At 38.9% G+C, this 13,161-nt stretch overlaps 1 protein-coding gene across 1 annotated transcript in view; it reads right to left on the bottom strand.

The window, feature by feature from the left end:
* Nucleotides 1-828: 828 nt before the first annotated feature.
* The window catches only part of Tspan7 (tetraspanin 7), a 123,644-nt gene continuing 111,311 nt past the window's right edge, over nt 829-13,161 (bottom strand). Inside the window, exons 6-8 of the mRNA XM_027927447.2 lie at nt 7,906-7,989; nt 2,127-2,199; nt 829-1,855 (exon numbers count right to left, since the gene is read on the bottom strand). Of these exons, the coding sequence (XP_027783248.1) occupies nt 2,131-2,199; nt 7,906-7,989 (153 nt within the window). The 3' untranslated portion in view covers nt 829-1,855; nt 2,127-2,130. The remainder of the gene's footprint in view (nt 1,856-2,126; nt 2,200-7,905; nt 7,990-13,161) is intronic.

Genomic DNA, 13,161 nt, shown 5'->3' with positions numbered 1-13,161 from the left:
GTTTTTTTTTTTTTTTTTTTCATGAATCATCAAGAAGAAAAAAAAATGATTGCAGATAACATATTATACTGCACCTATTGTTAAAATGCTCTTTAAATCAAGTGTAAGCATTTTATACTTGAGTATAAATTAGGGCATTGGGACAACTGAATTGTTGTTCAGATTGCATTTATTCAATCCAACCCAGAGAAGGAAGAAGGAAGGGAAGAATATATGCTCATTAGAAATGATGAAAGAAAGAATAGATGCTTATTGGCTTTTTAAATAAAATTCAGACTTTAAAGAACCCTGCTAAAATCTTATTTATTTCGTGGATTGTAGAGGCCTGAAAAAATACAAAAGCTCTATTTTTGCAGCCAACAATCTATCCCATCCGTGATGAATGATTCAAGTTTCTGAAATGTCCATAATAATAAGAATAATAATAAAAACTAACCCATCAGTTTTTTGGCTGCTCCATGCTATTTTGGTGGGGTTGGGTCTGCATGTAAGGTGGGCCACCTCTAATACCCAGAGAAACAGGATGGAATGGAAATATGTGTTCAAAAACTGTTATAACAGCCAGGCATGGTGGTGCACATCTGTAATCCTAGTGGCTCAAGAGGCTGAGGAAGGAGGATGGAGAGTTCAAAGCCAGCCTCAGCAACTTAGTAAGGCTCAAGCAACTCACTGAGACTTTGTCCCAGCCATTTATTTTTATTTTATGCATAAATAAAATATAAAAAAGGGCTGGGGATGTGTCTCATTGGTTAAGCACCCCTGGGTTCAGTCCCTAGTACCAAAAAAAAAAAATCATAACAACTAAAGAACAGAATCACAACACAACCATTTGTAATTGCTCTATTTATTAATACATATATCACAAATGTTCACAATATCAATGCATTCGTGTTGGCATGCTAGACAGAGGCATTATTTTTAAAGATCTTTTAAAAATATTTTGACTTTTGTTCCCCCTTCACACTCATTTTTCAATTGATCTGATGAGGTCCTCAAAGTCTGTAATGTCAATGCAAGAAAAAAAATACAGGAAAAATACAGGAAGAAGTAGTAAAATAACACAACAGCAATTCATTGGGGAAAAACAAAAGTAATATCATTGCCTTCACAGGAAGCAACAACAGCATTGTAACAGGATTATACAGGTTTCAACTGAGAGGCATAGGCACACTAAACTGTCTCTTCATACCCAGGTATGGAACAATAACGAGCAAGGAGGCTACCTAACGCTCCAAGACCATTTCCTCATGCGTGACACATGCTTTCTTCTCTGTAGGAACAATTACTAGTGGGTCTCTTTACCTGTCCTAGGCAGCTTAAAGAAGGTAGGAAAGCATTTTAGTAAAGGGAAAACCAAACCAAATGAGATTAAGTCAAAAGAACAGATAACTAGCATCTGCTTATCTACGTAAAGGTATGTGGCATTTATCCACCACGGTCAGGGGCTAACAGGAGTTTCCCATAATACATGCAGGACTCCAAGGGGCCAGTGATGGTGTGATAACCAGTGACCTACGATGAGCTGCAGGTGGACCAAGTACACGTGAAGGAGCTGGCACGCACGGGGCCTCAGGGCAGGGATCACTAGGACTAGCCGCAGGGGGCCTGGCTATACTCTGTGGCACAACAGGGCTTCACAAGATGGACACTACACATGATGCCGGTGGAAAGATGAGAGAGACTGGGTAGGAGTGTCAGTTGCACGCAGGGGGTGGGTGGGTAGGGTTTGGGGAAGGGGGTAGCAGGAGCAGGGCAGGTGTATTATGTACTGTGCTCTAATATTCTTTGGAAGTCTTTCAGAGATTGCTGCAGTTCCTTTTTAAAACAGGTCTCTTATTCCATCGCTCTTGAAAGACTGAGAGGGAAATTAAAACACAAGTGATTCACCATTAATAAGGACTTGAACAAAAAGGTAACATGCTGAAAAGAGCATTTCCATATTTTATGCAATAGCACCCAGCGCGCCTCCTCCCAGCACCTGGGAAATGAGATTTCTGCCTATGGACAAGTGCCACCCAGAACAGGTATTTAAGTGGCCAGACAGTCCTCTTGCAGAGTTGGCTGAAGGGTATATGGCAGTAGTCCAGGGACACCCACCAAGTCCAGCACTCCCCATTGCCACTCACCTTCTTACACCATCTCATACTGATTGGCCGTGATGAACCGGGACAGACAGCAGGCCAGCAACATGCCAATCAACTGTTGCCAGGGAGACAAACAAAAAGGAGACATTCAAGTCACATCAGATGTAATTTTTAATTAAACATTTTAAGTTGATACATAATGATTAAATATATTTATGGGATGTGATATATTTTGATATATGGATATATCTAGATGTAATTTTTAGCAATGGAGGGACTGAAGGTTTCCATTATGTGACCAGGGAAAGGATGCTAAAGAAGAAACCAAATTTCAATTGTGGGAACTAAGCTGGAGGAAGGCTACACAGTCAACTGAAGTTCTGGAACTGGCCACAGGGTTCCAGAAGAAGCTTGCTCTGGTCAGTTAAGAACAACTTTTGATACTAAGTAGTATTAAAATCTGTTCATGTTATGAGAATAATGAAAAAAAATCAAGCAATATTGAATTAGTAAGATATTAACTAAAAGGCCAAAATTTAATTCAAAGCCATAGCACATGCATTTGGAAAATTTTTCAATATAATATGATACTCTAGTCAAACTTAGCTGACAGAATAATAGTTCTTTCCTTGTGACAGCAACAGAGACACTATTCTTGACTAGGTTCATTTGCTTGTGAGATAAGAAAAAGTCATGGTTTGTAAGAAGTAGAAGGGGAAAGAGGACAGTGGGGCTTTACATTCTCTTTGTCTCTCGACCATATAGCTATCTTAGGCCTAAATGGAACCATCTACACACAGGGTACGCCTCCTAGTCTTTCTGGGTCCCCAAAACAACCAGTCACAGAGTACTTCCACCTTCTCAGAAGGCCCCAGTATTCCACCTGTCTTTGGCCTTGGCCTAACCTGTGGCACAGGTGCATGTGATAAAAAATGGCTGTGATACTGCCAAGGCACCCTTAAGCACATCTTGCTCTCCGCTCATTAGAAACAAAATTCTCATTCATGAATCTGGAGGATCAGCATTCTTTGGATGGGAGCCCAATAGTACACTTGAACACAGAGGCAGCTTTGGCTGGGCCAATATAGTCCCTTCTATTTAAGCAACTGGGCACATTTTATTAGATCAGAGGTGGGGAATGACCTTTAGACATAATCTGTTACAGTGTCATTCCACATGTGGTCCCAGAATCAACAGCATGGATCTTGTTAGAAATAACAACCAACAATAAAAAATTAAAAAAAAAAAGAAATACACATTCTCAGACATGTTGAATTGGAAATTTGGGGGTGAGGCCCTGAAACTGGTGCTTTAGTAAGCCCTCCAGAGGAAGGAACCACTCATCCATTCTACCTAGTTACCCTCATCTTATAGACAAAATTCCTGTGGCCATACTAGTCTGTAGGTCACCATGACCCTTGAACTCTATTTTCCTGGCTTTTAGCTTAACAGTGCAGGTTCTAGTCTCCAATAATTACCTTACCTCTAAAAATGATAATTGTGTTATAAAATATGCAACCTATAATTTCTACCAGGTAAGGAAAACTCATCAAGTTACTGGATCCACACAATCTCCTGCCAAGGCTCTCTGGCTAAGAACATTCCATGGCACAATATATATATATATATATATATATATATATATATATATATATATACACACACACACATACACATCATGTACTGCCAATGTACTGCCAAGTGGCCAAAGATATCATGGCTGAATCCTTCAGAATATTTTGTCAAATGAGAAACTAAAATTCCCCCATAAGTGTAAGGACTTTGAACTTTAAAACTTGTCACTTTTTATCAGAACTGCCATTTTCCAGGACCATCATACCCAGAAAATTAATTGATAGTGTCAAAAAATTAGATTCCAGCTAAAAACTAAGTAAGTATTGGGGGCACATCACATGTGTTCAGGCATATCTGGAAAGTTGGGATTATAATATTGCACAGGGTTGTAATAAAGAGTCTATTGAAAACAGATTTAGGGGAGCTTGAGGAATCTTCCCCCAAACTACAGAGGTAGTCCACATATAATGTTATAAAATGAATAATACCAGTGTTCAGGTTCAGTACCCCCTGACTTCTAGACTATGTAAGGTACTGGGAGAAAGGTGTGAACATGCATGATCTCTCCTGCCTCAAGTCCTCTTGAAAGAGTAGCTGCCAAAGACATAGGGAAGAAGTATCATATTCAAAGATGTGCAACCTCCTGCTATAATTTATAGAGCAATAGGACCTGTCCATCAAATCCTGACAGATGGGCTTTTCCTTGATAGGTCAAAGGCCATGGGAGCTTGGGGAGAGAAGCATTAAATGACCAAACCACACTGTCCTAACAAGAGTTTTAAGTTGGCCAAAATAGCTAACAGGGGGAAAAAGTTCTTGCAGTCTATTGAAAGACTAGACTTGGCCTAGTTTCCCTTGTATTTGATACCATCTTTAATCTCTGAGACAACAGATATGCGAGGCTAGTTTCTTCCAACAGGTGACAGCACTCGGGTCCCAAGAGAGGGCCAGGAGAAGGAGACAGTGAAGTGGGGGTGAGGGAAAAAGAAAGGGAGAGCTCTGTTATTTCCTACCCACTTGGGCCTTTACATAGTAGATCTTCCTTTATTACAGGAAGGCCAAGGCACAATAGTTTCATCAACATCAGTCAACATTTGTGAGATTTACTATAACTCTGGCTGTAAAATTTATGAACAAATGTAGCTAAAGCTTTGCTTCTAGGTCACAGATCAATAGGGCTGGATCTTCCTAAACAAGCACATGGTAAGTGGCTACTACCATCATCTCAGGGGATCTGAAAACCAACTTTGGCTTCTAGGAACCCCGAATCTGCTCGTACCATAAACAGCTACAGTTGGTAGTGCATCTGGCTGGAGAAAGTCCTAAGTTGAGCACGGTAGATCTCAAAGTCTCTGTTCTGCTGGACAAGCCTCACCTTGTGGGGAAGTGGTACTGGCTGAGTGATATCATCACTGGGCTTTGTATTTTCTTTTCTCATCCCAACAACTATGTGGTACCTTGATGACACCTAAGCTTGTTGCACAGTGTTTCTGTTTGGGGTTTCTTAGGTCCAAAGCTCTTCTCCTCCCAGCGTGCCACAATTATATTCAACCTTGTCAAGGATTTCTTGAAGGCAGCAGAGATTAATGTGCAACAGGCCAGCTAATCATTTCTCTATGCATTAAATTCCTTCTTAGGGATGTGTGAAAGAAGAGTGGAGAATAGCTTTTCATCAGATTCTTCATGCCTTAGAGAAGGACCTATATGACTTGATTTCATCTCTAATGAAAACTGGATCCTGCTCTCCACCATGTATACACTCAAGGAAGGCCACATGTGTGGAGATATCCTTGCATAATAAGATGCTTTATCCATGAGATTCCAGATTCACTGAGGTGTTTGTCTCCTCAGTGAATCTGGAATCTCATAACTGCATCATGTTCCTTTATTTTTCTAGGGAAGCCACAAGAGGAGACTTTAGTGATATTTTTTTTTTCCCTCCAAGGGGACAGTCCTCTTCCAAAACAAAACAGAAGTCTGTCTTCCTGGTGTTAACCTGATGCTACATATAATGTGTTAAGGAAACTGTATGTTCAAGACTTTCAAATGTATCCTGCACATTTGAATCAGTCACAAGGTTTTGAATACACTAAAATGTCCCCTGCAGTCATTGAAACATTATAGCAAACTAGAGGAAACTTCAGGGCAGTCATCCCTTTGAAATGTCTTTGGAGGCTGTGTACATTGTGGTGTTTGTGACCCACTCTGGTTTGTCTGTGTGTTGGCATGTTGAGGGTTTAATTCACTTCATGAGCTACAAGAACAATGAAGTGTGCTAAAAGAGAATTTTGAAACTGCAGCAAGAAATGTACTTATATTGACTAAGTCTGCATGCTCTTGTGAGATGAAATGTCACACAGGTTTTTAATAACTGCTTAGGAAGAAACACATTTCTACTTCTCTGCAGCTAAGCTCTCTAACTCACAAGAACAAACCACCATGCTATGGTTCTTTTCCTTGATCTATGCAAGGGCTACACAGGTCTATTCATTTTGTGATCATTTATTAAGCTGTAAACTTACAATTCACGCATGTTTCTGTACATTCAATATTTCAACAATCATTTTAGGAGTGAGATGAAATCTCAATGTAGTGTTTTTGCATGTTTGTTTGATTTTTGGTACCAGGGATTGAACCCAGAGGTACTTAACCACTGAGCCACATCCCCAGCCCCCTTCTTAAATATTTTATTTAGAGATAGGGTCTTGCTAAATTGCTTAGGGCCTTGCTAAATTGCTGAGGCTGGCTTTGAACTTGCAATCCACCTGCCCCAGCCTCTGAGTTGCTGGGATTACAGGTGTGTACCACTGGCCTCAATGTAGTTTTGATGTGTATTTCCCTGATTGCTAGGAATGTTGAACATTTTTTTTCATATATTTCTTAGCCATTTCTATTTCTTCTTTTCAGAAATGTCTCTTCAGTTCTTCTGAAGAACCCATTTATTGATTGGTTTCTTTGGATTTTGATGTTGTGAGTTTTTTTTAAAGTTCTTTCTATATTCTAGATATTAATCCCCTGGTGGAGAAGTAACAGGCAAGAATTTTCTCCATATGCAGTAAACCACACTGAATTCCACCTGCATGTATTCCTATAAAACACCAAAAAATAAGTATGTAGAAGAAAGACAAGTACAGAAGAAGAAGGGAACAGAGTGAGGGAGGAGGAGACAGACAGGGGAAGAACTAGGTACTGCTTATATGATTACGTCAAAATCAACTCTATTGTGTATAGCTATAATACACTAATAAAAATATTTAAAAATACAATCCAGGGAAGACAATTTTAGAAGCAAACTTGAATAAATTTAAAGTGCTTCTGCATTGCTAAGCAGGAGGGACAGGGGTACAGATGGGCAGATGACCTCTATAGTAAGTAGAACACTGGAAAAATTATTGAGACAATATTAAATGAGCTTTGCTTGGAAAATAATCTGTTGATCTGAAAAAGGCCTCAGTTAAACAAAGTTGTTATTTGGTTGCTAGGTATACATGCTGATCCTTCTGCCCATCACAATATTATAGCTAGAATGTAACATTTTGCTGGGAGATCAGAAGCATGTGGAGCAATACCCTGCCTGGTGGCAGTAGACTACATTTCAGATCTAGTATAATCTTGTTCCATTCTTTAATATGTGTGGCTCACTTAATCTGCATAATTATTCTCCCATTGTTTTTTTAGAGGGTGGATAGAAATGAGGGGATATAAAACTGAATACCCAAAAGGTGGATTTTCTTTGAAGAAACAGAATAGTCAAAGCTAGAGATTAAAATAATGATCACAAGATGAAGTTTGATAAATGTGAGCTTTCTTTAAAAGGAAAAATGCCATGCATAATCCACAGGAACTAAGAAAGAACAAAAAAGGACAGGTCAGCCAGCAAAAAACCTCCCCCCAATCCGGATCAGCCATTTGATGTTTTGAGTTGTTTATGCTCCAATTAAGCCAGCACCTTGTTCAGTTAACCTCCATTTGACCTACAGAAGAAGCAAGTTGTTTATCTGGAGCTAGTCATTAGTTGAACTGTAACCGATATTCCCTTGATGGCAAAACTTCATTTAAATTGAAAAAGGAAAATCAATAAACAGATGACCTGAAGACTAACGAGCAAGGAGCTCTGACCCCATCTATCAGCCTTTCCCTAGGCACAGGATGGCAGGCTGAAAATGTGGAGGCCAGGGAGGGAAACCAGAGCTGGAGGCAGGGGAGAACCTAGATCGAGCCCCACACGATGATGTAGGTAAGCTACCTGGGAGAATGCAATTCCAAACGCAACTCCAGCGATGATCCCCATGTTTGTCTCCATGAAACTGGTCACCAGATCATAACAACCCTGGAAATAGAGAGAAGGGGTCTCAGGGATGTGTATTGGCCAGTCTAGGCTGGGTTATACACACTTACAACATTCTCTCATATACTTTGACTTGAATTTGGAAAACACAATTGCAACTCACCCTAGGAAGTACTGGAATTCCATTCAAACAAACAAATTCAAATGTACAAAAAGTACAGAGAGTAGTACAATGAACCCACACCCCACACTTCCCCTAACATCACAATTAATATATAGTCAATCCTATTTCATTTAAACATCCCTGACTTCCATTCCCTGGCTGAGTTACTTTCAAACAAATCCCAGACATAATTTCATCTACAAATGTCTCAGTAGGATTAAATTTAGCATGAAATCTGTAAGCTCTATGAAGCAAACACTGTACAGGCAGAGAAGTAAATGGAAACAGATAAAAAGGCATTCTATATCCTTGAACAGAAAACCCAAGTATCATAAACATAGGCACAAGCATTTTGACAATGAATGAGAAAATCTTGGATAAACAAAGACAAATCATCTGGTTAGAGGGAGGTGTTTGAATATCTGCCAACTCTCTGGAGTTTTATGGTTCTTCCTAAGGGAACTGCTAAGATTTTGTTTTTTGTAGAGAAAAATCTATGTTCTAGAGTAATATTTTCCAAAATTTAGTATATAACCTTGAACAAGTCACTTCCCCTTTCTGAATGTCAATAACTTTATCCTTAGAACTAAGTAAATTTCCCTTTAACACATTATAATATCTTTATATGGCATGCTTAAAGTCAACAATTTTCACAAATTCTAATGTAATTTTAATGCTAAGAAAGTGAATTACCTTTATTTAAGATCTGGTTGGAGTTCAATCACAGTGCTAAACAAGTTTGTTGTTGTTGTTATTCCAGATTACATTTTACCAACCTAATCCAGGCAGGAAACACCGAATTTAAAGTCAACTGGCAGTAATAGGAGTGTATGAATGTGAATATGAGTGTGGGGAGATATATATATATATATATATATATATATATATATATATATATATACACATACATATATTTAATTGAAACCAACCAAATCAACCTAGAGCCTCTGAATTGATTTATTCAGCTAGGAAGACATGGTCTTTTTCTAGTTTTCTGATAAATGGCTTCAACTTGAATGTATCAGTGTGTGAAAAATGAAGACATAAATTCAATAAATCGGATAAAGGTGGTTCTTGTTCATAGAGAAAGGCATAGTAAGTTGTAGCCAACATCTGAAGAACAACAAACACCCCACTGTATCTCCTATTTTAAAATTCAAATCTTAATTTAACATTTGTCATAGCTTGTGAAAATTCTGCCAACGCCCTATCTTTGAAATGATGTTTTATATTCATAGTCCGTTTGCAGACAAAAAGTGCATTAACTTAGCAGTGGTTGTAGACACGTGGCTTCCATGCGAGTCACAATCTGTATTCATTGGTTATCTGATACAAATATGAAGGGTAGCACATTATTGTTTCTGGGGACTTGTGGAACTTGCCTCTCTCTAGCAAAAGCTTGCTGCTTTTACTTTTAATAGTGAAATGATGTACTACTTTTTAAAAGGTAGTGGAAGGGAGAGGAGTTTGGGTTAGGAAAGAATCAAAGCAGGAAAAGAAGTGGATATTCTAATAATGTCCTAAATGGTATAGCAGCTAAAATAGCATTTTGTTGAGCTGGCCATCATTTCCATATCTTCTCCCCACAGTGATGGTCAGGTGAAGGAATGAACTCCAGACCAGCACCAGTGTTAGGTCAGTTCAAAATATGGAAACACAAGGGGGTAATACCATTGAGAGAGAAGTAATGTGGGTTGTTTTCTTCCTCTGCAAAATGGGTTAGCACAGATTCCACCCTCTATCACTGGTCTCAATTCTACACTTAAGCTGAATATGTTATTTTAAAATTTCAATTTCTTCAGGATGCAGTGGTGTGTGCCTGTAATCGCAGCGGCTCAGGAGGCTGAGGCAGGAGGATCATGAGTTCAAAGGTTAGGGTTAGGAAGAGGTGCTTAACCCTCAGCAATTTGGCAATGTGCTGAGCAACTCAGTGAGGCCCTGTCTCTAAATAAAATACAAACTAGGGCTGGGGATGTGGCTCAGTGGTTGAGTGCCCCTGAATTCAATCCTCAGTACCCCACAAAATTATGATTTTTTACTCCATTCCTCTTTTTTAATAAGGTCACTCTAACCAGTGAAAAGAATCAGAAAAATGAAATAACTACCTGGTATTGGTACAGTGGTGGCAAAATAGTTTTCTGTAAACCCTGCTCCTCAAATATGTGGTTCTTAAATGAGTAGTATCACATCACCTGGGAGCTTTAAGAACTGCCCGATTGGAGGCCCTACCCCCAGACCTGCTGAACCAGCACTGGCCACATCCCAGGTTATTTAGAATTAATTTAATGACTTTTAACTAGATTTCCAGGTGATTCACATACATACCCACTGAAGTTTGAGAAGCACTCCACTGTAAGGAAAGTTTCCTATTTTGTATTCCAAATAAGAAAGCAAATTAATGCATCATATCAGTAATAGGATTAATCAAGATGAGAAGATGAAAGTGATGTCAAAATAAATGTTTTCCATCTCTGGGTTTTTTTTTTCTGTTATTCACCACATGGACCCAGGGCCCATTTTGCAAATCTCACTATACCTCTGCAGACTGTGAGAACTGCTTTGATATTACAACCACAGGCCATGTTTGCATTCAACCTTAAGTTCTGCACTAAAGTGTGATTTTATCTACCCACAATAATCTCTCTCAATTTCCTAATATGAAAGCCTGGTTTTCAGGCATGAGATAAATCTACTGAGAGTTGCTAAGTCTCCTAGGAAACACCCAGAAACAGAATAGTTAATTTGCTTACCCTCTCAGCATGTCTAAATCAACACAGTCACCAATGGAAAACATCTGCAAGTGGCAGACTTGAACTAAGGAAGAGAAGGCTAGTTCCAGACAGGTTTTGGGAAAAGGTATCTTTGTAGCTGTCAAGCAGAACTCTTTCTTCTTCTTGCTCTTACAAACTGGCAAGGCACTCTTATGGAGTAGGGTTCAGCCAATGCTAATAGCCAACCAAATCTGGTAGCAAAACCAAAAAAAACAAAAAATCTGCCCCCCAAAATAAACGATAAATATCCTGTGTTAACTGTTCACATCTCCTCCCTCCTGCTCTAAGTAATCTGGATAGCATAGGTTTCCTTGGGCTGCCAGGAAAAAGCCAAGAATCATCTTTCTGTGCTATCAGAGTATAGGGTTCAAAACACTCAAAGATCTATATCGATGACCCATCTATCTACACCACAGGAGTCCATACAGCTAGAATGTGGCAGTAGTTAAGTTCTTAAGGGAAAATAAGTCAATGAAGGGGGGCTGGCATATATGAGCACCTACTGTTACTTTCTCTACTCCATAACCAATTCCCTTTTGGAGAGGTCTATAAAAACTAGACAGGAGAAGTAATTTGTCTCAGAGATTTGTGTGGGCATTAAATGAGAATGTCTAATGAAACTCAAAAGACAAATTTTAGTGTCCATCCACTTTTTGTTCTCTGGAGGAACCAGGCTAGAGAATACAAGGGCAGTGAGAAAAAAGTTAAGCACCTCTTCCAAGTACTTAAGGTGCCCAGAGAAATACAAAATAGGCCTGCAATGGAAAGATGGGGAATAAGTTCCATATGTAGGTTGTCAATTAAATTTCTTTCTAGAAATTACTGTAAATATTATAGATGCACTATAGGATATGCTCCCAAATTTTCTTTTAGATATTAACAATAGATCCACCCTATAAGGACCTGATGTACCATTTCTAACAAAAGATGGTATAATAGAGAGGAAGACAAACTTCATCATCGTCATCATCAGGATCACATTTATATCACAGTTGACATTTTTCATCACAGTTAACAATTACAGTACCCTTTGTCTGTACCAGGCACTATGCTTTAGATACTTTATCTCCTCCATTTTTAATGAATTTAAACCAAATCTCCAGATACTTTCCAATAACTCTAGGGGACAGGAACTATTATGATCCCCACTTTACAGATGGGAAAAAGAAAGATCGAGAAAGGTCAAGTAACTTGATCAAGATCACATAACCTACAAGTGGCTGAAGCAGAATTTAAACTAGGTCTGACTCCAGACCCTGTGCTCATGATTTCTGGATCCTTTACTTTGAAAAAAGAAGAGCAAGTTTGGGTGAAAAAAATTTTTTTTTACCTAACGTTGGTAAGTTCTGCTTTTATAAACCAGCCTCATGAGCCAAATATCTCATTGCCATATATCACTCTTGCTTTCCATAAATTGGAGTGTCCACCATGTGCCAGGTCTGCTTGGCACACCATATAATGACACCCTAGTGACACATATGGGTGTTCAGTGAGGATACTCATGAAAAAAGCCAAAAGTAGTCTTATTAACTAATGAGAGGTGAAGGAAGCCTCAAAAGTTTGAGAACAGATGTTCTCTTAGCCAAGACAGGTAGCTTTTAGTATTGCATCTTACTGAATCATGCCAATAGCAAAGTAATAAGCCCAGAATGACAAAAAAGCTTCCAGGATGGCAAAGATGCATTGCAGTGTCCATGTTACAAATACCAACATGAAATGGGTGAAATATAGTAACCACCTCTTTTTAAACTTGTTCATAGACCTTTATTTATTTATTTCTATGTGGTGCTGAGAATCAAACCCAGTGCCTCACACATGCCAGGCAAGCGTTCTACCACTGAGCCCCAGCCCCAGCCCTGTAACCACTCTTAACATTCTAATGTTGAGAGAAGGGCTGTAATCTCAGTAGTTGGCCCAGACCATACAGAATTTTGAAGACATCAGAAGAATAGCCTATCATCCCAGCCAATCAGGAGGTTGAAGAAGGAGGACAATAAGTTTGAGGACACCCTCAGTAAATTAGCAAGACCATCTTGAAATAAAAACTGAAAAAGTCTGGGATAGTTTTCTTAATTTCTTTTTCAGCTGAATTGCTGTTGTGGTATTTAACAAAATCATGTTATATGCATACATAAATGTACCAGAGGGAATTTCACCTTTATGTATATGTATCAAGTACCAATCAAAAATAAATAAATAAATGTGTGACAGGAAGATCAGTAGAGGAAAAAGATGGGGAGGGAGAAGGATAGGAAGAAAGAGCAGGGATGAGGACTGAAA

This window comes from Marmota flaviventris, chromosome X (genome assembly GCF_047511675.1).
Source record: "Marmota flaviventris isolate mMarFla1 chromosome X, mMarFla1.hap1, whole genome shotgun sequence".
In the NCBI taxonomy this organism is placed as follows: domain Eukaryota; kingdom Metazoa; phylum Chordata; class Mammalia; order Rodentia; family Sciuridae; genus Marmota; species Marmota flaviventris.
This window is presented reverse-complemented; position numbering and strand designations above follow the sequence as displayed.